Genomic DNA, 26,892 nt, shown 5'->3' with positions numbered 1-26,892 from the left:
TGTTTTTATATTCACAATTTATTTATTTGTTTATGTCAAAATGAGCATGGGCATATAATAATGCATTTGATTCTCCCCATTATTTCAAATCTTTACTCTTTCTCCTGTAGATCTTCAAGATTTTTATTGTCATTAATTACATGTATTACTATAGCAGCCAGAAGCCTCCAAATTTTTGCCCAGTGCATAGGGCAGCATTGTACAAACAGGTGTTAAAAACCAGCCCTTGCTCCAAAGTGACAACAAATGAAATCACGAGGGTACAGAAGTCCCTGTGGGGTCCATGTCTACGCAGCCAGGCAGAGACCCAGGGAACATGCAGCGTGCTGATGAGTGTGACATGGTTTCTCTGCTTTTGGGTAGGCTCTGGAGGAAGAAGAATCGGATCTACCGTTTCCTACAAGGGAGTGGCCAGTGCTGAGATCATGATGACCCTTTTCTTCATGCCTGCTGATGAACCTAGTGTCAAACCCTGCTCAGTAGGATCCTGCAATTTGGGAGGTGAAAAATGTGCCCTTACTGAGGAGCGGTGTCCTGGATTAACTCTTTTCAGGAAAATGTGACTGAAAACATTAAGTGGGAAAACACTTGCACCATCTTGCATGAACCTGATGTGTAGCTCTGCTTCCTTGTCCCTATTGCACCAGGATACAGAAACAGGCCTGAAGAGGCTACAAGGAGGTTGTTACAGGATCCAGCAGGAAAAACAAAACAATACCACAGATAACACAGCCTCAGTTGCACACCTTCTTCGAAGAGGCAGAGGTAGTTTAGGCCATCACTCAACAGGACAACCTACCTGCCTGGCTGAGTCCAGGGTAGGACGGTCTGGTTCTCTGAAGGCCACGGAGAGGTGAAAAGGAGCCTGGCTGTTCACACACCCTTTCCCCCAGCCACCCAAGAGACAGTTGCACGTCTGTGCCAAGCTTTACATCCCAGATATACAAATAATGCAGAATTATTTTCCTGAGAGGTGAAGGTGGCTTAGCCCATCCTTCTGTTTCCTGGATGAGTAGTTCATCCAGATGATCTTTTCCAACGTTAATGATTCTATGACTCATCGTGGCACAGTGGTCACTCTGTTAGCTTCTTAATTTCTCTTCACCCCCAGAGCAGTACTACTGCAAACAGGGCAGCTAGGTGATAAACCTCTCAGCTTTAAAACCTTCATGGAGAGGAGCCCTCCCTGCCTGATCTTTTCAGTCAGGGCGGATGAGATCACACTCAACAAGAGACCCCTTTGCTGTCCAGTAGGAAATACAGCACTGATCCTCCTGAAGGCTCAGACTGAAGAAAACCTCCTGCAGCACTCACACAATGCAGGAGAATATCAGAAAATTACCCCACGTCAGGAAAACATTAAAAATATCAACATCTCCTCTTGGGATTTCCCTGAGTCTCTGTTCCCTTCACCTTTCTCTCCATGGTGGCCGGTGGAGGAGGCTGAAGGATACAGGACCTGAACAAAAGCCAACCGAGCAGCTGAGACCCTACTAACGACAGCTACTACTGTTCTTTAAATCCAGCCCCCTGGCCCCATAGCTTGTCAGCGCTTAGTGTGACAGTGGTTATGCTCCGATTTCAGCTCAGACAGGCCAAGCTCTGGAAATAGTTTCGTGCTGCCCAAATAACGTTCTGCTTACTAATTAAAATATCAAGGGGAAAGACAAATTTGTTTGGGCAGGTGAAGGAACACGTGTCTGACCCTGACCAAATTCTCCATCTTCAGGCGCTCTCCTGTCACTCAGGAAATGTCTGCAGCTACTTCCCCTAGATCCTTCCCCCACCTGCTAGCAATTCTGTGGCTTAAACCTCAGTGACATGATTTGTGCAACAGCATGCCAGGCACATGTCGCTCATCTTTAGCTTCAGGGGTCTGAGTTCCTCTGGGGAGATGCAGTAAGGCAGAGGTGCATCAGGGTTCAGAACTATAAATGCTCTTTGCTCAGGATTAATCTGATACGCTTTCAAGGCATATCAGTGCTAATGTGCCTGTTACCATAACACGGGCGGCACTACACACAATCACACCCACAAGTTAGCAAGGGGCAGGCACAGATCCTGACTTTTGCACTGGTTTAGGACTGGGGCGCCTGTTCCTTTGGGGAAAGATGGGAAGGGCTGGAGCCACGCACCCGATCCCTGCCAGGAGTAGAGGTGGCTGTCGCTTCCTTCTACCACCAGAGGTATCGAGGAGGACCAAGGCCCCGTGAAACGGTTCACCTGATACAGCTACTAAATTCCTGCCCAGAGGAAAAAAAAAACACAACACCTGGGCAGTGCTTGGGGCCCCTTCCAGCACGCTGCCCCCTCTCCAGGAGGGGACGCCTGGTGATTCACGCTCTCCCCCTGGCCAAGTCCCCCAGCCCGAGGGTTTCCCTCAGCCATCCTTCGCTGCTGCCCGAGGAGGAACACAGGGGGAGTCCCTCAGCCCTCTCCCAGGGGACCCCAGCGGCCTCCGAAGAAACGAATCCGTCGCAACAACCGGGATTCAGGGTTGACCCCCTTGCGGGCCGTCAGTTCAACACCTTCTCCGAGGAGTGTCCCAGCCTCCCCTCCTCCTGCACGGGCTGCGAGGCCTCATGGCGTAGGCCCGGGCTCGGCACCGTGGCCGTGTGGTGGTGCCGCGGCCCGGCGGCCCCCCCGGCGTGCAGCTCGGCACACTTCTCCTTGTAGTGCTGCGCGTTGCCGGCGAAGGTCTCGCAGCGGCTGGGGTTCTCCTCCTGCACCGGGCTGCCCACGTTCTCCGAGGCCGCCCCTGACGAGGCCGTTGCCCCCTCCTGGGAGTTTTGGCTAAGGTAGACGACGATGATGTCTCCCTTGAAATTCATTACTTGTCCGCTGGAAATAAACGTGGAGTTACTGTTTCCAGTCACATTTCCTGGGGAAGGAGCGGGGGAGAAAAGAAGACAGGCGTGATTAATATTTTCTCTCATGAGGCGGGTGTTTAGCGCGGTGAATGTAATCTGCCGCGATAGCTTTACTTTTGTTCCATTATTTTCATCCCGTGACATAGGGATGCTCTTATAATCAATGCCTTCCACGGGGCTCTCTCATGATTTCCACTTGTGCCGCCTCGGGACGACACCTGTCACCCTCGGGGAGCCTGTCTGCAGCATTTGGAAAGGTTTTCTCTCTACACTGCTCTCCCGCAAGCGAGAGCACGCGAGATAACCTCATCTTCCCATGGCCTCTGGACGCTTGAGCTGCTCCCAGGCCGCCTCCACACGCGGTTTGTGAGGAAACAGCTAATATTTCTAATTCTTAGATGCGTTTTAGAGCCCCAGGCGTCACATTGCTTTTTCCCCCTTGGTAAGCAATCACTCCTATGGTGGGGGCTAGGCAGCAGGTTTATTGAATAAGTCCTGAATGACTTAATGCCAGGCCTTGCAGTCACAGCGTCCAAATGACACAGAGCTTACACGATTATCTTGTATTGTCCCATCTCCCACGTAGGCACACTCCAGCCCCCATCCAGTGCCCTCATGGATTTAACGGGATATATGTTGGCTACGGGGAAGAGAGAGTCTATAATACAGCAGCCTAACAGAGTTATGGCTTCAGTAAGTCTGCCTGCGGCTAGAGATTTCTCAGTATAAATCCAATCTTTCTCTCATTCAAGGACTGGGTCACTGACTCAAGTGACAGCAGGACCAGGCTCTGGGAATTAATAAACTTCCCTTGGAGTGGACAGAAAATAACTGAGAACAAAGTTTCAACAACAAACTAACAAACTTCCCTGAAATTAAACAAAGCTGACCAAAACAACCAAATAAATAACTCTTGTAGCCTATGAACACTTCTCCTTAGAAATGTTTTTTTCCTGCTGAGCTTCACTTAACCATGACTTGCAGACTGACCGTGCCCCTCACAGACGTTTTGTGCATTTTCTCAATGCTCTCCTCAACACTTGAGACGTTCACAGTCTGGTTGCAGCCGAGCGTGGCCCAGCCCGGAGAAAAGCTCTTTTCCCAGCAGCCGACGGTGCTGTTTACACACCAGCAGTGCACATTGGGTGCCAGCAGTGCCGAGTGAAGGCCTCAGACGAAGCACTCATAACCGAGTCTGGGTAGCACTGGAGCATCTCTCTAACAGCCCCCCTCAAGCAATCCTATTTATCTGAGCTGAACCACCTCACTGATAGCTCTCTGCCGTCTTTCCAAGTACTGCTGATTACCGTGAGGTGTCAGTAAGAGTGCTCACCGCAGAGACTTCTCCCTGTCTGCCTCTTCCCCTGCGTTCAGGTTGTTTGCTGTCAGCACGGCTCTGTTAGGCACCACGGGAGGACAGCAATAACTGTTTGCTTTCATACGGATTGCCTGCCACTCAAAAAAAGGCATCGCAAAAGTTCACCAGTGCTCGGTACGAGATTAAGAGTTTGGAAATGTAAATGATGGAGTAAAAAAAAAAAAAAAAGTGGATAAACACATTTAAATTGTTTAGTTGAATGTTGCTAGCAATTCTTCACTGCTTCCTGTTTATGCTGAAACAAAAGTAAATGTGAAGGACAGAAGCACAGAAAATGGACCTAGGAGCTTCCTGGATTGCACTAAGAAATGTGCTTCCAACCTGAAAAGTATAAGGGACACCTTCAGAGGGTAAGTGAAGGCAGACTTCTCTGCAGAATTTCAGCCTTTCGATCTCTTCGTACTACCTGATGATATTAATTACAATGACAGATTAATTTCTGTGGTAATTATTCACTAGGAACTGGAACGATGTAGGCGATTAATTTCCTCAGAGCCATCTAATGGCATCTGGGTGGTAGGAGCTGGTTGTTGCAGCTGAACCAGGCTGGTTTGGGCTCTGGAAGCGAAAGTCTCCACAAAACCACCCCTAGTCCCCTGTCACATGAATCTTCAACCACTCGTGTTTTATGCTGAAGCCCTACACGAGACGTGAGGTGGCTGTGATCCATGTCCTGACTGCTGCATCTTCTGACTGCCTCCAGGGAGATTTGGGAGGGTGCTTGAAGGCTTCCCTCAATTGCTGTCCATGACCCCTGTAATGGCACCTGTCCAGAGGTTTTACTTTGGCCCTCTCAGGTTATTTCACAGTAGGGGCAGAGTCTGCAATTTCTGTTGTCATTCTGAATGCTAAGGAACCAAAACCAAAACTTCATGGAATTACCCATGGCATTTTTCTTCCCATTTCTTCACCCACCCACTTTCAGGCAGTTCTGTCTTAGCACAACTGTGTGCAAAGCCTGGTGGCTACAGCTGCTTTGAGAAGCTTCACAGAAAGTTATTTCGCACATTTGTTCCATCCGGGCACCTCACAGGGCCCAGCAAAACAACTGATGTTGCTACAGCTCCACACACAGCCCCAAATGTGAGCTGGGGCGCTTCAGTGAGGAAGCTACTACTGCTAAGCCCTGTCCCCCTTCTCATGCAACCAGGAGTGACCAGCAGGGCACAGCCACTCCACAGGCTGAAAAATCCTCTGCCAGCAAGGCACCTTAGCTCCCTATCAACTAAACCCATGCTCTCATACTGCCCACTGCTCGGTCAGTGCCTCCACAGTCACTCCGAGGTGATGGCGAATTAGGAACGCTGAATCTGTGCTCAGGTGACAGCAGATGGCACCGTAGCACGTACATACCAGAAGGCACAGATGCAATTAAAATCACACAGAAAGAATTGCGCTGTCGAGTTAAGATGGCACTTCCCAGCATGTCACTTACATCCTAACTCTCCTGCATGTCTTAATGTTTCTTAATATTTTCTCTTCCTCTTCTTGAGAGATTTAGAAAGAAAAGCAGTACTTCTGCAGGGCCAGATAAGACTTGACTTTCAGTATTACCTCAGAGTCACCTTCCACAAAAATAAAATCTGTCTGCTTTTTACTACTATTAAGTTTTGTACAGATCAGGGAGCGAAACTGTTTCGAGATTTCAGGAAACTGAAGCAGTAGAAAGAGTATCTGCTCTTAGAAAGATCAACACTGCACGCTTTCAGGTTCTTGCACAGCTCGTATGCTTAGAAGGGAAGGGCCATCAAAATGTCACTTGTGGGTCTTCGAAGCGTCACTTTTGGGCTTTGGCAGATTGACAAGAAGGTCTGCGTAAGAAGCCTTAAGGCATGATGTGGTTTTAAAGAAGAGCAACCGCTTACGATTGCTGTGTGTATTACAGTAATACTCAGATGTCCCAGTCAAAGCTAAGGTCCCATTACGCCCGGCAGCACATAGATACAAAAGCAGAGCATCTGTCTTTAAGAGGTTATAATCTAACATGACTAATAACACATGACAAGAAGATTGCAGACTTTTATACTGAAAAGTCTGAGGGAGGAAGGTTTTATCCAGAAAATGCTCATAACTTCCCTTCTGCTAGTTTTGCTTCACTGATTTTTCTCCCTGCTTTCGTTTGACTATTTTGCAATATTCACTCAACTTGTAAATTAGTAGCCAAGCAGTAAACTGGTGACACCAGTGTTTCAGAGCTGTTTTGGGGACAACGTGCTTGCATGTGAAGAAACAAATGTATGTATGAAATTATTTTTAGGTGAATGTTTATATATTAGCAAATTAAAACAAAGAGAAAGTGCTAAAGGCAAAAAATTGATCATAGTCTCTTAGACCCTACCCTGGCCACCAGGTAACAGCTCCAGCTGGAGCTGTTTTACTGACGGCCACGTGACTGTAACTGGACTTCAACTTAACGGCAAGGACAAAGATGCACGTGCAGGCTGCTGAATGGAAAAACGCCCATCAGAGTTACTTGTCCCTTCTCAGCTCAGCCTCTAGGTCACCATTCTCTCCTAAGTTTTCTGTCATACAAATGCCCGCCACAGCGAAGATTACTGAGTTACAGGACTGGCTGGCTTTTGCAGCCAGATCAGAAGCTGAGTTCTGCATTGCTGGTTAGATCATGGCAGGACAATGACCCCTCACAGTGCTCGTGCTATTTGCAGAATTCACAGTGAACCAAAAGCCTTGCTAGTTCAGTTTTGTGTTTCGGGTTAGCGTCAGGGCAATTCAGCAAAAGGGCACCATGCCATTTTTCTCTACTCCTAGATAAGACCCTCTGGATGATACCAAGCTAGCACAGAGAACGGTCTATACAACTGCGTACAGGTCAAGCCTAATGGACTCACCAGATGCTGGAGGGAGGTCTGAAGTGCTGCTGTTTGTCCCTGAAGTGCTTCTGCTTGCGTTCTGGTACTTCGTGCTGGTACCGTCAGAAGATGCATCTTCCATACCATGGTCACTTGCTAGAGTGCTCTGACCAGCAGAGAGAAAATTCAAGCCACAGGTGCACTGTGCATAGGATCCAGTTTCTGGGGAGGTGGAGGCACTGTCAACTGCAGCACAACAGGGTTTGCTCCACTTTCTGGGAGATTCCCGGTATGAAATGCCACACCTTACACAGATCTTCTCTGAGTCATGGTTCGTTGCAAAACGATCTGTGTCTTTGCTGTCTGTTTCCTTTGGACAACTGTGGACACGTTGGTAAGATTTCTGAAGATATTTGTCCATGGCAGCGTGTGCACCATCTGCATCGGAGAAGGAGTCACAGCCTTGAGAGACGGATACGTCCTCTGTACTCCCAACCCCCGAAAAGCACTGATTCAAGCTATCGTTCTCCCCGATCTCCACCGGTTCTGAAAACGACGACACAGTTTTACTGTCAGGCCGACTCAGCAAAGATAAATAATCAGCAGCATTGAGATCTTTATCCATATATTCATCTTCTGTGGGAACAGGCGGGAAATGGTCGTGATCGGTCTCTGTTACCACAGAAAGCTGCTGGAGGTTCCCCCCGGCCTCGCAGGGTGCCGTGCTGGGGCTGCTGTGACTGCACGAGGTGTGAGCGCCGGCACAGGATGAGCTCCCGGGGCCAGGACAGGCAGCAGGGCCCAGGAGACGCGTGTCTTCAGAGCCCTGGGGGACAACGGCGTTCGGTATGTTTACAGCAACGGATGCATCTCTGGGAGGCTCCTGAAAGACACACAAAAGAAAAACGTATTTGATACGTAAACTGGCAGAAGGTTGTTTTCTGAACAAAGAAGGAATAGGCAATGTCTTGGTGTTTCCTTGGTGTGGAGCTGGCGGGGCTGAGCAGCACTGACGCATTTGAATCTTGAGAAGTGTAATTCTGTTCTGCTGTAAAACTGACTGGCTGGCTGAACTCTGCCAGTGATCAGAAAAAAATCAGGGTACAATAACAATGGTGGGAGAAGACTGTTCCTAGCTTTTAAGGATCACAGAATCATCTAAGTTGGAAAAGACTTTCAAGATCATTGAGTCCATCCATCAACCAGTCATCAAGAGGGCACTTGAGGGTAAATAAACCTAGAAGTTGCTAGATTCTGCTGTTCCTTCTGGACCATCAAAAAGCCCTATGTAACCTAGCTGCTAATAAGGTTTATAACCCCCCTGAACACCCTATGCCTTTCTTGATCTGCGGAGGCCTCTCTGGAAGCAGAATCTTTATTATCAGATAAAAAAAAAATCACACCAACGGCTGCTTTAACCTGGAAAAGGCTCAGACAACAAATACAAAAGCCCATGACGTTACTTTCCAACTATGTTTCACATGAAGCTATGTTTTCGGTTGGAGCTCCACAAAAAAAGGTTTGGGAAATACTTCAAGGGTTCCCTTCAGTTCCTGCCAGTCATGCCGTAATGATGGGTATTTGGGATCTGCTACCTTTCATTTCTAGCATCTGTTTGCTTCTTCCAGGATGGAGGAGAGAGAGTAAATGCCACCAGCCACTAATTGCTGTTGATTCACTCCTCTGTCCTGGGGGATGTAAACAGCTGCCAATGCAGGGCGTTACATGAACATTTATGAGAAAAAAGAGGAACTGCCTGCTCAAATTTTTTTCTTGTTGTTTTTTTTTTTTTTGGTAGCAATAGGATTTGAGTGTTGCCACAACTAAGCCAGACAGAGCTCCTAGACTGGCAGGTGGGATGGTGGGGACAGCATGCACCTGGGACACAGGGAACCTCAGTCCACATCCCATGTGGATCAGGCAGTGCATAAGCATGTGAACAAGGATTTCTGCATGTGCTAGAATAAAAGGGACTTGTGGCCATTTTCTCTAGCTGATGGCTGTGTGCTTAGTGCTTTGCATGTCTGGCATTCTTGGCATTGCCTCAGATCCAGGTTTCTCTTTCATGAGGACTCTGGTATGTAAAAAGGTGCAAACACAACTGAAGTTTCTTCTAATCTTAGGAGAGAGCCTTTCTAGATCCTAGGTAGAATCTCAGGGCTCATGTTCAACCTTCTCCTCTTATAAACATTTAATCTTCAAAGAGACTGTTACCGCTGTTAAAGCTGGCTGAAACCAGAGAGCAGGTTCAGAAGCTATTTGAGAATGGTGATTTCATAAGCCTCACATTTACAGAAAACCAGACTAAAAAAGCCAAAGCTGTGAGTGGTTTTTGAGGAACTCAAAACTTTTTTCTAGCCAAACATTATCATGGACTCTGAAGTAAGGAGGAGTGTCAGGAATATTGTCAGAAAGCCATAAAAATTTTAATGTCCCTGACTTTACCTTTGTTCCTTTTATTTGGCTGCACACTTCGTTAGCCCAATTCTGTAGATCTGCTGTAAGGAAAAGAAAAGAGTAGCTGTAACATATAGCAGGCGCTGAAGCTAGCCACAGGCCTAAACACCCGCAGTCATGCACTCACGATCCATAATATTACATTAAATAAAACCCAGCAAGACTGTTGTTTTTACTGATTGTTCAAGTGTCCCAGCATCAGTCTAGCTGAGGATTCATTGTAACTGGAACAGAGAGATATTTCTGTGGAATAAATGTTTCCAAGCTCCTAAAATAGACTACGGTTAAACTGTGTTCCACATCAAATGGGGTTTCTTTCCTGGTCATATGTCACCACGCTATGACTAGCCTGATACCAACCCACTTACAACTGTACAGTCTATTTCAAGAGAAGTCACATGGATGGCCCAAAGACCATTCCCAGAAAGGAGTGAGGAGACTGGAGAGAAGAGGGTAAGCCACTGAAACCACGGGATGGCAGACTGGAATACAGCGTATTCCACTTAATCAAGATGTATTTAATTGGGAAACTCACCTAATCAGAGTATCTCCCAAGGAAAAGCTTCAAGTCTAGTAACACTTTACAGCAGGGACTGCTGCTTAATAGAGTGAGCAACTCTTCTTGTTTTCTATTCATGCTTTCAGGAAATTTTGCAGGGCTCAGGTCTTGTGTACACTTTAGGCTCGTGCTGGTTTTGTATGTCTGAAGATAGATCAGCTACGTAGCCACTGGCACTTCTCAGCAATGACTCTGTTCCTCTGAAGTGAGGTCTGCACATTTACCATCAGTCCCCAAGCAGGCAGAGCTTCTTCTCTGGGGCTCTAATTAGCAGGATCTACCACGTGAAGGCAATAAAGGACTGCTGCTGCAGAGCAGCAGGGTGATAGGAATCTCAAATAAAGAGCATTCCCCCCAACCTGCTCTGCATCGTAAGTATTTGGTTTGCAGGGAGAGTCACCATTTCCTCCAGCCCATCCCAGGAATTCCAGATTTAGCAAAACCCGTGTTTAGTGTGGCAGAGGCAGCCTATTTCTAAAATATGGGTTGAAAAATACTTTACAAGAGAGGATTGCTGTACTCCCTTCCACTGCTCCCAAAACATTTCATGAATTGCTGGGGTTTGGGAAAGGAGATGAAGGGAAAAATACAGTAGGAAAAGCTTTCCATGGGAAAGAGAGGAGAAAATAAAAAATGGAGAGAACAGTAAGCATATGTCCTTCACTGTGAAGACATAGGGCTTAACACAGAGTTGAGTAACTGTTAGAGGTACTTCTGTCATATTCATAATATATTCAATGCCCTCATGTTATCCAGAATGTCTTTGCTAGATTTTTTTTTAATTTTTTCTATTTTGTTCTATTTGTTCTATTCCTTCTAATATTTCTGCAGTCTCTCATCAGAACTTTGTCCTTCAGATAAAACCATTGCCTCCATTATGTTTTGAAACAAACATCGGTTTTGAAATCCGTATTTTAATCCACCCAGATGCGGGTTTCAGGGGAGGAAAGGAAGTGGGGAGAAGGAGATGGGAGGTGGTGAAGGCCCCTTAAGTCCCTCCCTGCTTCCCTCTGACCACGGGCTCTGCCGTGCCAGGCAGCGCAGAGCAGCCCTGCTGATACAGAAGACCCAGCACCACCCTCCATCACCCACATCGTGCCCCAGTGGCAGGGCTGCAGGAGGATGCTGAGCAATATGCACTATGTGTAGGTGTAATATGCTCCCTGCCTACAGGAAAGGTTTAAGCCTGGCTTTGTGCTAGTCAAGACATCCGTACGGACAGCACATCCAAAACACCCCCTGAGTTTCATCACCTGGTGGTTCCCTGCGAAACCAGAGTGCACAAAGAGCCATGTGGCTGTCACATTCATACATATTAGCTATCATGTACCTGTCAGCTTTTTTCCCTTATTCTTGTAGTACACGATGAAGATGACAATGCCAATTAGTGCCACAAAAAACAAGATGACAATCAACACGTATAAAATCTTGTTTGTTCCTGCAGAATATAAGAAAGATAGTACCATCAACATGCAGCGTGTTCTCAGCAGTATGACAATCCTTGCTCATTCACTTGTTTTACTACAGCAGGGGGATTTTTTTCTTCCTAATTGATTTTCAGTTTCTGTAATAACGACCACAGCTCTAGCACCCACGTAGCTCTGTGACAAGCAGTCTCACCAAAGGTACCTGGTACAGAGCCATCTCAGTAAAAACTGTGCGTCTGCGAGAGGTGTGAGGCAGACATCCTTCTCTGAAAGTCTCCTTGCAATCTGTCAGCTGCCCTGGGCTGGGCTTGCTCTGCCTCCAGATAAGGGGGAAATGCAGATCACGGAGACTACGGACTTCAGCCAGCAGAATTGTGCCTTCATCTCAGATTATGAAGGATCACTGCATGCCAGCCAAACAGCCTCTCTGGTACCATATCCTCGCTGGAGAGAGAAAAGGGCTGTTGGCAGGAAGGGAGAGCTACATTCACCTGAGACTGTGTCCGCTGCTATAAAATAAGCGTGGGGAGAACCTGGTGGCCTTTAAACAGGAGACATGCATATGGAAACTGGCAGGCTGAAAAATGAAAGAGCAGGAAACGTGATGGAGGTCAGGGGTATAACAGCAGCGCTGCTCACCACACAGTTTCAGGGAGCGGTGTAAAGCACTGCTTAGTATTGGACATCTGGTCCAGAGCTGCTGGGCTTAAACTAATCTTTAAAAGCAAGATTTTCCAAGAGAAAAAGAGACCAGTCTTGGTCTACAGCTGCTTCTCCTAGAGTCAAGTACAACAACAATATAGTTAAGCCAGCCAAAAACCCTCGTAAATACATCCCTTCTCCAGGGACTTTCTAATGAATGATTTCTATGAGACACATACCGTCTTCTGGTTGCTGAGGTATCTTCCGTTCTGCACAAACTGCATCTGACTTATCAGTCCCAGGGACTACTTCTGCCATTCCCAGAGCTGTACAGCTGAAAAGGAAAGACAAAGAGGTTAGAATCCCAAAGACGGAGCTTGTCGGGGCTCCTACGCTTCTGCAGAGTGGTACTTTCTGTTGTAAAGTACTCTTGCATATCTCCACCCTTAAGAAGCTCAGGTACCTTCTTTATGTTCAGCTACATCAACTCAGCTGATGTTACTGCTCTCTCTTGTTCCCCCCTGGGGAGCAGGACTCAAGCTCCAGCATGAGAAAGCCCTTACCACTGCACAACTAGCCAAGATGCTCTGCGCACTCCGCAGACAAGAGGACACCCCCCTGAAAAGCGTGCTCGCTCAAGCTTCTCGCTGCCTTGTGGCTATCACAGGCCTTTTGCATGACAAAGGGACTTACTTGGTCCAGGCTTTACACTCGTCGGTGGATGAAGCAACCTTTGAGAAGTAGCCTCTGGGACACGGCATACACTTCGTGTCCTTGTCTTGTTGCACTGCGAGTAGTGAAGGAAGAAAAAAGATTACAGCTGAGTTTCTGTGAGTTCCTCTCATGCGAGGGGAAGGTGACTATGCTCCCCCATCCTCCCACTTCACCCCCCTTCCCAAAAGCTCCCCTGAAGAGAGGATCTAAAATTACGTTGGAGCTGCAATGACAGTCACACGTAAGCAGAAAGAAGTGCTCAGGTGAGACCAGCACAGTCTCTGCATGATCAGAATAAGAAATGACCAGGAGCCATTTGCAGTTACTGTGAAGTAACACACAGCTCTTACATCCTTCCACTGCCATTAACTTCCTCATGTCGATGCTATGCCACAGGCAGCGACACCAACTGGTGTTGTCACTTCTTTGAAGCCACAGTAAACACGATGCTGTATAAGGGTTTGCTAGATTGGAGGGAAAACACCACCACTGTGCTCTAGGCAGGCCCATTCAGCATTTCATCCTCTATTGCCCTATTGTGTGCTGCTTTTTTGGTGTTCCTTGTGCTTGGTACAGATGTTCCCAGTGTTCGTTACAAGTCAGAACTTGACTGTCTCTGTTTTCCACCCACAAAACACCAGCATTTTGATCTCAGTCAGAGACCTTGTACTAAATTAAATGTCTGTAATAAATCTTTGCATTACAAGTTGTCTAAAACAAAGAATACTTGCTCTATCTGAAAGGTGTTTATCACTTTTAACTCATAACATTACAGAATGGCAAACCAAAGCCATTTGGCAAAAACTGATTTCAAATCTGACCTCAGCAACAATCCCCAGTGAACCACTTCTCTGAATCGTGGAGCAATGCACAAACTGGTGATTCACAGACCGGCACCTCAGCAAACATTACAAATGCACCAAAGACCTTGTGATTATTGCCATGCACATGTGAAAGCTTGTAAATGTCACCTGATCCAAGATATTATTTAAACTACAGAGGCAGAAGCCTTCAAAATACAAATAGTCCTGGAGAGTTACATGCAGCAGCAATGATTTGAGAGTCTACAGTACCTGCTCTTTAACACCACAACCCACATGATGCTGGCCTTATTCTGTAGGCCTGAGCTGGACATTTTACTTTCATACATCCTCTCTGTATCTTACCGGGGTGCCCAATTCCAAATCCTGGAGCACATATGGTATTTCGTTGACAGCAGTCACAGTCCTCATTCCAGTGGTAACCTGTGGTACAGGCACACTGCCGCTGGAATGTGCTGTTTCCCGGGTTCACTTCTTTCAAGGCTTTCCCTAAAGGAGAAAGCAAACAGGAGAAAATATCTCTCTGATAACAGGCCTCATGTCTATGAACCTCCTGTTCTACCTATTTGCTTTGCTTGAAGGCCAGATGCAAAACCATTCATGTTAAAGAAAAAGCTATCTTGGGGGACCCTTGATTAGCATTAGGCACGTCACTGACTGGTCTCCTGAGCAATGCTTTTCCTTGTCGCTCCTGCAGAACATAAAGAGAGGGAGTGCACAGTATGCTGGGCAAAAGGACAGCCTTCAAGATTCAGCTCACAGGGAGTGAACAGCCCCTGTAAAGATAATCATATCAGCAGCACGGAGACTATGGTCATGGTATTCAGCAGGGCACAGAACCAAAACTTCCTGGTGTCTGGGGACCTCCCTATCCAACAGGTTCTTGTGCCACCTCCATTACCATGTACCTGAACAAAGCATCTGCCCTAGATCCGCTTGCTCATCTTTATGCTTCGCTAATTTGGATTAAAAGGTTTTTCAGTGTGAGCAGCTCACCTTGATCGCATATTTTATGTAGCAAGCATTTGTCTTCTTCATTCCAGACATCCATATACTCGTTTGGGCCACACGGCTGACACACGCTGTCAGAAGTCGCAGTGCATTTAGCAGACATATACTTTCCTGTGAACAAGAGAAGGACAAGCAGCTCATCTGTAAGTTGCACACCAGCTGTCTGAGAAGCACAGGGAAAATAATGAGCCGGGCTAACGCTGCTGTACTACAGGGACAATCATTTCTTCCTCTCCCCCATTCATTTCCTCAGTCTGGCCCCCAGTTAGAGGACTGAAACATCTGGAAGTTTATGGCATGGGAGCAGTCCCATGAGAATCCACGAGAATCGAGCTACTTTCCATCTCCTGCAGTGGTTAAATGCTATTCCAACACAACAGCTGCTGAGACTTTTGCTGAGGTCAGCAGGACCACTCCTGCACTACAAGACACTTGTGGGCCTGAGATCATGCATTTGCAAGGGTATGTGCAAACAGATTTGCAGAGTCACAAAAACAAGCTGCCTTACTGACCCCCAGAGCTGTTTCTAGGGAACTTTTTCGTTTACTAGGGAAGTGCAGCCCAGTGCTCACGTACCTGGCTCACACTTGGTGCAGCACCGTCCGGAGTATTCATAGTGTTGTTCGCTGTCACACAGCAGAGTGCTTTGTAGTGACAACTGCAGTGGAGAAGGAGAGAGAGGACATGAGACCCAGCATACCCAGAAAGCTTCAGACCTGCCTTATCACAATGCTGGCAGACAGAAGGAAAACTTCTCTTCAGTGCAGCATTTCGGACAGCAGTAAAACATTACTCAACATTTACGACTTCAAAGACGCTTTGCAGACAGACTAAGAGTATGTACGTGATACTGTACACACAGGGACTTGTAATGCAGCCAGGCGATAAACAAACAGCACAATCTTGCAATTTGTCATGAACTTTTGGCCTGCTGTATAATCTTTTCTTACAGTGCTCTATTATTTGAAACTCATGACTTCAAAACAATTGTAAAGAAAACTGTGTTGACATACTTCTGTAGTCTCTTCTACATATATGACCTCAGATCGAGACCTAGGCCACTGACAGTTTTAAAACACAGCATCTGGCTAACAGGTAAAGTGAATGATTTATACCCTTGAAAAATAAGTTCCCATCTTCTCACTGGGATACACAACACCCCTAGCTAGCACCATAAAATGCTGGACCTTATTTCTGCAGCTTTTTATGGTTCCCACTATGTTCTGCAGAGGTGACCTCATCTCACTGGGGCGGCCATCCACAGAGGGGACACAAACGAAGCCTTTTTGCTTCTCCAGGACCAAGAAAACAACACAACCGAGCCCCAACCCCACCAAACAAAACTGTTACATGAGAGGCCCCTGCTTTGGCCGCCCCGGAGTCTCCTGGTATTGGTCCTCCGGGCAAACTCAACACCTCACGTCCAGTTGGTGATCTTGTGATAGGTGAAACGACTCCAAATCAGGCCTCTAGCAAGGAACGCCTCACTCTGGTTGAACACTGCTGTTAAAATCTCATTTACAGGACACTGTAATTTTTACTTGGGAAAGCTGCGCAAGAACTTGTATTGCTGCCGAACAGGAGCTTTTGCTGTCTAATAGCATGTAAGAGCCCGGCGCCTGCTGATATTGGTTTCCATTCCTCTACTTAGCGTTCTCCCTTTGCTTCCACCAAGCCCTTGCCTCTCCTCTTATCTCCTTGTCTTAGTCTCATCAACTGCAGTATCTTGAATATAAACTACTTTTCCCTGAGCACCTTGACCTCTTCTAATGCTGGGAAGGGTCTTGTGACTTAAAGATGACCAAAGAGGTTGACATTTTTCTTTCAAACACCACCTCCTGGCTTGGAGTTTGAGCCATTTTTGCCTCGTTATTTCCTTGTCCCTCCCTATCTCTGCACTTACTAGCAGTGTCTTGTCTGTGACGAGATTACGCATTTTTTGGAACAAAGACTGTGCTTCATGTTTGCACAGCACCTCACGCAAGGGTCACTGTCAGCACGATTAGGATCCCGACCATAACGTAAATAAGCACAGACATACTTCCACAAGTTTTCCTTCTGACGCCTTGCTCGTCTTCCCGAATATCAGGACAACGACCAGTGCTGGCAAAGCAGTAAGTGTAATGCCAGGAGCGTGTTTTTGGTGCCGTGCTTCAGCTGGCGTGCACTGGCCAGGCAGGGGCTGAGACCACACTGCAGGACCCAGCAGCAGGAAGGACTCGAGGGACTGACTCCTATTCCCGGCCGTCTGCACTGGCAGCAAAAGCGACCAGACCAGGATGGGTCCAGTCACTTGCTTTTTATAACAGACCGCTCTTTCTTCCTCGTTTGCCCCAGTTCGAAAGTTCCTCTTTAGAAGAAAAGGCTAAAGAACGACCGGAGTGTCAAAGAAGGGCAAATCGTCCTTTTTAAGGAAGGATATGCAAATCTGCTGAAGAACTTTCCGCTAAAGGGTCTGGAATGACTTCCGAAAACCAAAGCTCAGCCTGAACAGAACAAGCACCTCCCCGCACTGAGGCTCGGAGAGCAGGCTAATTGCTCAGCTACCTTTAGGAAATCGATTCGGACCTCCCTGCTTTACAGCATAAAGAGGGCTATTGTTGCAAAATACAGCTGCAGCTGCGTAAAGCCACGCTCTGTGTCAATAAGTATTTTCTTCTGTGACTGTGTCCTTCCCCTTTTGGGACGAGCCAATGCATTTACCAAGCTGCGATATTCCCTTCTTTGGTTTACACTTGGAGAAATAAAGACAAAGCTATCACTGTCCATGTGCTAACTAACTCCCTCCGCCCGAAGGAGAGAGATCTGGGACAGGTATTTTTTGACCTGCCGAGTGTGAAAGCTGGGTGTGGAGAGGGCGGGAAAGGAAACAACAGAAACTTTGAGTTTTCTCAGGGTGGCAGCAGATCCAGCGAGCTGGGGGCCTTTTGTTAGCGGGGTGCGAGAAGCCGGCACGAAGCACGTGCGCCGCCAGCAGTGACGCCCCGCCAGCGCGAACGCATTCCCAGCCGCAGCGCCGGCCTGAGATAGGGAAGTGCAATTCATGTCACAGAGGAGGAACTCGCACCCAGAGGCCGGACGGCTTCACAAAGGTGACAGGAAATTAGTGGCAAAGCAGGAAAGAGAACCAAGTCTCAAGCTCGCCCTGTAACCCCTAGGGCATCCTTCCTCTCCTTGGCGCTTGCCCGTAAGCGGGAGCGATGTTGACATCTCCAAGTTCATCTCTTGGTGAAAAAGTTGTCGATCTCGTCTGAAGTAGCAGGACGGAACGAAAAAACAAAGCCTGATCATTCCTTTAACACTCACTGTTGGTAAAGGTTTTCATTAAATCCCACCACCGTATGTGAATGAGTGCTTCAATGAGGTCTAGGTATCCTGTGTACATTTAATTCGTCACTCGAAATGTATGCAAAGCACATGTTTACTCCTCTTCCTAAAAAAAAGTTAGCTCTCCTGCTTAATTGGTCCTGGGCAGCCAGCCAGGGCCTTGCTGGAGCAGGAGGACTGGGCCAGATGACCCCCAGAGGTCCCTTCCCACCTCAGGCATTCCCTGATTTGGTGATTTGTATTTCCTCAAAACAAGAATATCCAAGAGTGGAAGAATCTGGGGAACAAAGACAAACATCCTCTGGGCTCGGTGGATTGCCGCAGGCCCGGTTCGATAAAGCACACCGACACCTCCTTACCTTCAAGCACATGAGTAGCATCGATGACTTCTTTGGAAAAACAGGCATGCTCACGTCAAGGTTTGCAGGAGGACCGTGTTTTGGTGTCAGGCAGCTGCAGGCAGCCTTCTCAACTTCTTTTTATTTTTTTCCCCCCATTTCTTGCAAAAGGACGCTAAGCAAGAACGTGCTTGTAGGGTTGGAGAACGTCAATGAGTCACAGCTACAAAGCACAACTGTGTTACTCAGACCTTGAAAAAACACGCACGCAGGTGCTTCTGAAGGGGGAACCAGCAGCACTCAGATTCCTGTCCCCAGGCTTAAGGAAATATTTATTCTCGGTGCTGTTGAGCAATCGGATGACAGCAGAAGCTGTGTGTCATAGATGCTAAAATTACTTTCTCGCTCAGATGAATATTCAGACATACATTTCAGAGAAGATAAAGTTGCATGGGCCTCTCTCCTTTAAAAGAAAAAATCTGGAAGAGCAAGCTCGGGGGTTTCCACAGTCTTTTTCCCATGTCACTTCGGAACAAGAACCTGAGGCCTCAATGGGGACTGCTCATTAGCGATAATCTGACTTTTGCAAAAGTTGAGACGTAAAGGGACACGTCAAGGGGTAGCTATCATAAGATGACACCTTCTCGCTCAGTGTAGTTGTTTCTGGAGAGCATTCAAGCCATCCGTCATCATTTCACTGAGCAAAGCACATTTTTTCTGCATTTAGTACTGCAGACCCAAAGCACCTATGGGAGAATGAACTCCAGCACGTCCTGCCTCGCACACCTCTTGCTCTTTGAGCTCTGGCGCCTCAATTTACTCACACTACTTGCTTTTGAGATCCTTGGCCATGCCTGCTGCAGAAGTATAATATTTCCATGGCTCCTTGGGCTTTATTTCTCCCTGACAAGAGGACTGAGCTTTGACCAACCAGTCTGAAGTATCCTGTGCAGCCTCAGCACCTTGACCTTCAGCAAGGCAGGCCTCTGGTCACCTGCTGCCGCTCCTGTTTCAGATGCAAGTCGCTCCCTCTCCCCTTGCAGGTACCGACTGCATGCCCACAGCCCTTTCGGGCCGACCCGGTGTGGCTCAGCAATGTCTCTAAGCAAAACCAGATTTCTTCAGCTCACCGCCAGCCTCAGTGGCTCGACAAAAAATTACTTCAGAACAAAAATAGGATCTGGCTCTAGCGTGGCACTGCTCCACGTGGCTGGCATTCCCAGGAGCTCTGCTGGGGCACGTAACAGTAACGCTCACAGTAGACAGTTCTCAACATTTTTACAACTGCGAGTTGGTAAGGGGGGTGAGGACTTTTATATTAAAAAGGCTTGATCATAATCACACGGACACCGAATGCAACAGCTCCTTCACAGCCAGGCTTCGCTGCCGACACAAACTCAATCAGGACAGCCCGCAAGTCGCAGCCGCACAATTCCAGTTATTCGCTTGCAGGTCTGTAATTCAACGCAAAAATCTTAGCTTGTGAATGAAATGCTTTTGGTGATGTCAACTTTCCAGTGACCAGTAAACCACATCACAGAACTACCACCACGTGGTCAAATATAGCCGGGAAATGGCAACGGCTAAAAACTAAATATTATTTCGCTCTTAAAAATAGGTCCTTGAAACCCTGCTAGAGCCTGAATACCTAACGAGGCCAGAAGGAACACGAAGAATAACTCAGACAACACAGAGGTTAAGAGAAAACCATAACTTGCAAGCAGAAAGTGGACAAACGGGGGTAAAATCCCCATCCTGGCTATTCCCACTGCTGCCCCGTTTTAACACGTGCCGAAAAGCAAACACCTGAGCGGCTGGTGCTGCCCCACCGAGGGGAAGGTCCGTCCATCACTGCCAAACCCGACGGAGCTATTTCTAGCAGGCAGACGACGTGAAGGAGAAGTGCCTCGCTGACCACACTGGCAGCGGGGCGCAGGGGTAGGGCAGACAGGAACCTCAGGTACATCAGATGGGAGACGAGGGAGGTGATAGGCGGCGGGGCTGCAAGCGACCGGCGAGTCAGCCAGCTCTCTTCTGCGGACTGAAAACTCGCCATCACATGCACAGCATGGGTCATCCGGTGGCAAAGTCATCCCCGTACAGCATGCAGAAAGGCAGAGCTCATGTTTTCACCAGCTGGTCAGCAGCATCCACGTATTATTGATAGGGAGGAAGACAGCGGTGTGTTCTGAACAGCAGGTGGCTGCCAGGTAGGGTGATTTGGAAATGGATCAAAGAAAGGAAACCCGAAAGCCAACCAAACCAAAATATTTAACCAGAAGGTCTGAAAGCAACACAACGGTCCCTAAAAAGCAGGAATAAGAACTGCGGAGTAGTGACACTACCAAAGCTGCTACCTAGACAGCTTGGAGAAAGACCTGCGAAGGCAAATCCCATCTGGATGAAGCAGGTGCAGGAGCACCGCTCGGCAGGAAGGCTCTGCAGCCTCACCCCGCCGGGTACAGCCTCGGTGACTCGCTCCCTCCACTCATCCATGCTTAATTAAAATAATAACAATAAAAGGGCACTAAGGACACATTCACGGGCTGTTCTCTCCTCTCACATTTTAGTCCAACAGAGCATTTTTCCATCCTTCATGACCCGAAGTTGAGACTTAATGCAGAAATAACCACGAGAGATTTCTCGGGCCGGGCTATTTCTGGATGCCAGATTAGAAGGGCACAATAGAGACTGTGTACGCCAAAAAAACATAGAAAAAAACATACATAAACAAATGTGTTTATGCATCCTCTCCTTCCAGCACGCCACCAGTGCGGAGCGTAGCAGTCTCTGGTGGTGTGGTGTGGCCGGCAGGAACGGCGTGGCTGGGGCTGCCCCGTCTCGTCGTGCAGGGACTGCTGTCTGTACGAGAGGGCTCAGGACCGGGCGGAGAACTGGTTAATTGACTCTTCAGGTGCCACCGCGAGGAGCCAGCTCTGCCCGTGGGCCAGTTCAGCCCGCAGAAATATCCCTCCCCGATCTGGAAAGGCTTTGGCTGATCTCCGTAAGAAGCCTGTTTTACTACACGTGGTATCGCAGGGGAGAACTTTTTTCCTGTGAGGGCAGATTGAAGCAGTCATCTCACTGTTCTTGCTACCAGGCAATGAAAAGTTAGAGAGAACATGATGCTCGTAAAGGCAGAACTACTCGGTGTGGCAAAATAACAGGCTCAAAATAGATTCCCTTGTATGCTACGTAAGCGATTTTTAGGACTTCGTATGAACTTAGCAGCACATTTTCCCTATCGGTATTCCAGATTAATGGCTTGCCTAACAAAACTTCACGGTATTTTTTTTTTCCATAGAAGATTTTTTTTCCTTTTCCCTCCATTTTGACCACTGGCTAAATATATTCTGCACCGATCTGCAGTCACAAGTGTTGTTCTTTGTCATTCTTGAACAGACCCTATATACTTCTTTTTCTTTTGGAGTAACCACAGAGTGGTGAGGGTGAATGACCTCATTTTTTTTTTTCTTTCTTCATTTTTTAATTTTACCCCTCCTCGGCTAGTTGGCTCTCGCAGGGTGGATTGAACCGGCCAGCTCGGCTCTCTGACCGCACACGAGTGTGCCACGCGGGGATGCGGCGGGGAAGGGGCATGGGGCCAGGGGCTGTGCTCGGCCAAAATTTGTGTGGGGGCCGGAGGGGACCTGGAGAAAGAGGACGAGGGCTGGGAGACGCTGCCTGCATGATGATAGCCAGCTGGGGGAACAGATCTGCCCCCTTCCCAGCAGACCTCCCCATGACTTTGGTGGGAAGAGTACAGGGCTCTAACCCACGGTGATTAATGACTCTTCAGCTGTATTTGCAGCCTTGACATCCTAAGCACTGTGCAAACAGCAGGGAAAGCCAAGCCCTGGGCCCAGAGAGCTCACGCCCTGAAAAGACAAACAGAAAGGCGACCAAGGGAAGCACTGCGAGGAGCAGCTGAGGTCGGTGCACAGGCACGGGGCAAGGAGCAGGACGTCCCGGGGCGCCTGGCATCAGCCCCCCTGCCCCGGGGCTGAGCCCCCAGGGAGCTCCTGTTGCCGACGCTGACACCACGCCGCAGATCCCACTCCCTGGAGCAGCGGCACACGGACGAGGTGACACGTGAACGACAGGCCAGGGTGCTGGCGCTTCCCTGGAGGCGAAGCATCGCAGCCAGCGCTGCGGCGGAGCGGGCGTGAGGGCAGACTGCCTGCCTGGGGTGCCGGGGCTCGCTCCTGCAGCCCACCCTGCAAGCCGGTCCCGTGCCGGTCCGGGAACAGCCCTCCTTCCACTGCGTGAACTTTGGGCCGCGTTCAAAGAAGAGCAAGTCATAAAACGGGGCACGTCCTTGCAGGCAGGCTATTGTGCCGCACAGACCGAGGCCTACCCAAGTCCATAGTGCAACCTGGTTAAACAGCACTCGATTTTTATATCGTGTCTGTAACACACAAATATTTGCCTTTGCGCTTTCCATCGGTAATAACGAGCCATTCTCGGAGCAGCTGCTTCTCCCTGCGAGCAGCACCCACCGACGCACGCCTCAGCCAGAGGGCGAGCAGCTGCAGCAGCAGCCAGCGGCTCAGCACGTTGGGTTTCCATCGAAAGAAGGGGGCAGCCTGCGCGAGGAGCACGGCTGCAGCTGAGGAGGTGAAGAACCAGCCTCCCCCTTCCCCTCTCCCCCCCAAGCCCACCTCCAGCACGCTAACCCAGCACCCGAAGCACCGCCGCCTCCCACGGGGCAGAGCCGAGGGCTGCATCCCGCAGCAGCAGCAGGAACCCCGCTGGCTTTGGTCGGGTCACGGTCCTTGGGGCCACCTTTAATCCCTCTGCTTGACCTGTGTCGTCTTGTTTCCCTGCGGCACAGTGAGAAGAAAGCCCTGTGCCACAGGCGACAGGGGTTAGCACACCACAGATGGCAGGCTGATAAGCTCTGAATTCTACTGACTTGTGGAGCGTGGTGAAGGTCCGTTTTGGTCCTCGCTGTGGGAAAGTAGAAATTGCATCAGGAAGATGATGTTAACGTGAAAAGAGAAGCGACAACGGTTTCTTAGATTGTGAATCGGTTCAGTTTTATATGCAAGGCGTTACTCCTTTTATACGAGGTGCTGTAAAACGTTATTTCAGATTTTCACATGATCCAGGGGGAACCTGCAATGCAACGAAAAGCTTGCCAGTTTCCCTTGCAGGACCCTTTCCTGCAGGGGCATTTTGACAAGTAAACTAACCGAATGACAATAACTGTTAAAATTATGCTGTTAACACCAGAATAAATCCAGGGCTTTAGGCTAGATATGATATCGTAAGTTTTGCTCTGCTGGGTGACTCCTTTGGCCCTAACAAGGGCCGGAACACTGGACTGGGAACGCCTATGATCTGACACAGCACGGACACGTTTATGCTCTGTTTTTCTTTCTCGCCTAAATACTGTGCGTTTTAGGAAGTTTAAAGATAATCTACATGTTGGGCAAAATAAAATCCTAGATTATGAGGAATTCTGGATGCTTTCAGTGAGCAAACTTTCCCTGTACAGTAAATATTATGGAGTAGTGGAAGAATCCATCCTGCTGCCATACAAGAAGAATCCTTGATGTTACACCCGGTAACGGAGTTACCGCATATTTGCGAATGCACATTCTCACAGGCTTTAACGCCCATCTGACAGAAACGACCTTACTCTTCACCAGTCTGAAGCAAGGAACGGGACGTGAATATTCTGTACAAAGAAGCTGAGCAGATCACATTTGCTTTCAGATCTCAAAAAGCAAAATACTGTGTCCTCTGACATCTGCCCGGGACAAATCACTTGGAAAGATCATCTTGAGGCTGAAGCACAAGACAAAGAGGGCTGAGCTTTGCTCCCAGTAGTTCTGCTCCATGCTTGGTATGTGACCTACAGCAAGTCACGAATTCTCTGTTCCTGTTTCCTCTTTGGTGAACATGACGACGATGATAATGTCTATTCTCAGCAGCGTTATGAGTACCTACTAACTTACATTCGCAAGTGTTTCTCATTCCTCACAGGAAATACATTGCACATATTACTGTCCTACCACCACCCCACCATACTGTTGACTCTAACACCAAGGGCATCAGGCAAATTTCAGCCCTGCCACACTTATTCTCGTAGCTTGTTCCATCAGAAAGACCACCCGTAAGGGGATTATAAACGACACAGTTCAAATCAGTCAGGTAAAGGAGAACCTGAAAGGCTGCCTGGGAGCAGCATCTATCCAGGCCTGCCTTGCATTCTCCTGCTTTACTTTCAGGACTTGCTCACTGTGGCAGAGAAAGTATTAGATCAACGAGATTTTGACGACATGTGGCTTTTCCCATGTAAACTTAACTACAGCTTTCCTAGAGACCCTTATTATTTTGCACTGCTACTAAAACACTGGCACTGGGAAGCTGTACCCTATGCAACCCCCCGCAGACTCAGAATTAAGCACGTGTTGAAAGCAGTGGAAAGACTTTACACACCAGTCCCAAATAAATACAAGTTCCCTGTTTTGCATCCTCTGAAAGGCTATGAACTGAAAGACAAGAAACAACGAGGGGTAACTACTGGCTCCTACACCAAGGTACCTGAAACATTGAGATGAAAAGCATGGAAATCTGAATTTATAAGGTTTGGTCAAGAGGAGCAGGTTTCAGGCAATGAGGAGATTCCAGGGGAACAACTGCCCCAAAACCAAATAGCTCCAGAAAGAAGTAAATGTCATGGCTAATGATAACCAGGTCTGCTTGCCATGCTGCACTGAACACAGTCCTGAACACCAGTACAGAAAAACAGGTAGATACAGAAGCTGCTGAGGGACAGGACAAAGTGCCTGAAAGCTGTTATGTAAAAGTGACTTTTGAAACATGCAGGCTCGTTTGTATACATATGGAGGACACCTGGAAAGCAGCAATTTCGGAGAAGCCTAAGGAGTGAGGGTGGACAGAAAGAAACATATATTTTGGCGGGGAAAAAAGGCCCGTGTGGTTTCAGGCAACATATTTAGGAACAGGGATCCAGAAGGAAGGCTCTCAGGACTATGTGGTCAGACATTAAATTGTAAGCTGCAGACAGCAGAGTCTTTTCTTTCTTTCCTCCCTTAATCTTTTTTTCCTTGAAGCTGCACCTTGCTCTCAAGGGACGCTGACATGGCCCATGCAGCACCATGTTTAAGGAGGCACTTAACATGACACTCACGCCTAATCAAGAATAATGAGACAGAGAAATAGTAGAAGTTCAACTGAAAGAAATACGGATGGCAGCGAGGCTGCCAAACATTTGATTAATGGTTGCAATAAAGCGCCTGCAGCATGGGATTAGCAGAAGACCTGCCAGCATACAGGGCCCTAAGTAACCTGGAGGGAGAGGAATTATTTTTAAGCGGTCTGATGAGAAAAAGCAAAGTGAGATCCTGCAGACTTGAGAGGGGCTCTGTCGCGCGGTGCTGACGGGGCTCAGCGACAGCAGGCTGCAGGAAGGGGCTCCGTGGGCGCAGGGAGGCCAGCAGGCACCGCGGCGAGCGGCCGCCGCCATCCCGGGGCGCGAAGCACACGCTCGGCCGGCAAACGGTGGCGGGGCCGAACCCGGTGCCATCTTTCTCCTCGAAGCACGAGGGCCCTGCAGCACCTCCAAAGCTCACAGGGCCACCGGGTTTGGCACCTGGGCCACCCAAAGGGCCACGCACCCACCAGGCCCGCGCCCTCCAGCCATGGGGCTCCCAAGGCGGCTGCGGGTGCTGGGGGCTGGCGAGACGCCCCGGGTAGAGCCGCTGGGTAGGGTGGAGCCCGCCTGATTATTATTATTATTTTTTTTAACTCTCCATGCAAATTATACCCCTCGGCAACCTCACTGCTGGTTTCTCACACCCCGCCGCGGGCGGCTTTCCCCGCCGGTTCCCCGGCTTCGTGCGGAGGAGCTGGGCTGGAGGGCGAGGAGGAGCCGCCGAGCCGAGCCGAGCCGAGCCGGGCCGGGCCGGGCCGGGCCGGGCGGCCAAGGAGGAACCGCCGGAGCGAGCAAACGGGGGAGCCGAGCCGGGAGGGGGGGCAGCGGGCAGGGGGAGAGGTCCCTTACCTGCTGGTGTCCCGCGGCGGCCAGGCAGAGCAGCGCCAGCCAGCCCGGCGGGCCCGGCATGGCTCCGGGGCCCGGCACGGCACGGCCCGGCACGGCTCCGGGGCCGCGCTACCGCCGGCCAGCCGAGCCCCAGCGCCCCGGCGGCGCGGGCAGGCGCATCGGGCGGCTTACTTCTGCTTCTGCCTTTCCTTCCTCTCAGCTACGCGAGGGGAGAAGAGAGAAGGAGAAGAAGGAGAAGAAGAAGAAAAAAAAAAAAAAAGAGCCTGACTGTAGTTCCCACAGCATTTCCTCAGACTTGACATGCAGGTTTTTTTGGTTTTTGTTTTTTTTTTTTCTTCTTTGATTTGTTGGTATGTTTTTTTTTTTTTTTTTTCCCCTTCTTCTCGTCCCTCCCTTTCCTTTCTCCACCCCCTTTTAGTCACCATACCCACGTCCCTCCTCCTGCCTCTGGGCACAGCTTTCCATGTCCTGCTCCGCAGGGCTCCCACCACCTTCTGGGCAAC

The 26,892-nt window shown here is 48.8% G+C and overlaps 1 protein-coding gene across 1 annotated transcript; it reads right to left on the bottom strand.

Annotated features, from left to right (window-relative positions):
• TNFRSF11A (TNF receptor superfamily member 11a) lies at window positions 1-26,590 on the bottom strand. Its single transcript, XM_035552788.1, has 10 exons — window positions 26,390-26,590; window positions 15,266-15,347; window positions 14,675-14,800; window positions 14,024-14,167; window positions 12,837-12,930; window positions 12,383-12,477; window positions 11,405-11,512; window positions 9,504-9,556; window positions 7,098-7,941; window positions 1-2,881 (listed from the first exon to the last, which is right to left on the bottom strand). Exons 1-10 carry the CDS (start codon window positions 26,447-26,449, stop codon window positions 2,517-2,519), a joined length of 1,971 nt encoding a protein of 656 aa, XP_035408681.1. The 5' UTR covers window positions 26,450-26,590; the 3' UTR covers window positions 1-2,516.
• Between the last annotated feature and the right edge of the window lie 302 nt (window positions 26,591-26,892).

This window comes from Cygnus atratus, chromosome 2, assembly GCF_013377495.2.
Source record: "Cygnus atratus isolate AKBS03 ecotype Queensland, Australia chromosome 2, CAtr_DNAZoo_HiC_assembly, whole genome shotgun sequence".
Classification (NCBI taxonomy): Eukaryota; Metazoa; Chordata; class Aves; order Anseriformes; family Anatidae; genus Cygnus; species Cygnus atratus.
Note: the sequence above shows the minus strand (reverse complement) of the source record. Positions and strands in the feature narration are given on the sequence as shown.

Coding starts and splice junctions, on each gene's coding strand:
- TNFRSF11A (XM_035552788.1), bottom strand. CDS start 26,449: ATGCCGGGCCCGCCGGGCTGGCTGGCGCTGCTCTGCCTGGCCGCCGCG. Junction 7,942..9,503: donor GCCAAATAAAAGGAACAAAG/GTAAAGTCAGGG, acceptor TGTGTCTTTCAG/GAGCCTCCCAGAGATGCATC. Junction 2,882..7,097: donor AGACCTCCCTCCAGCATCTG/GTGAGTCCATTA, acceptor CTCCTTCCCCAG/GAAATGTGACTGGAAACAGT.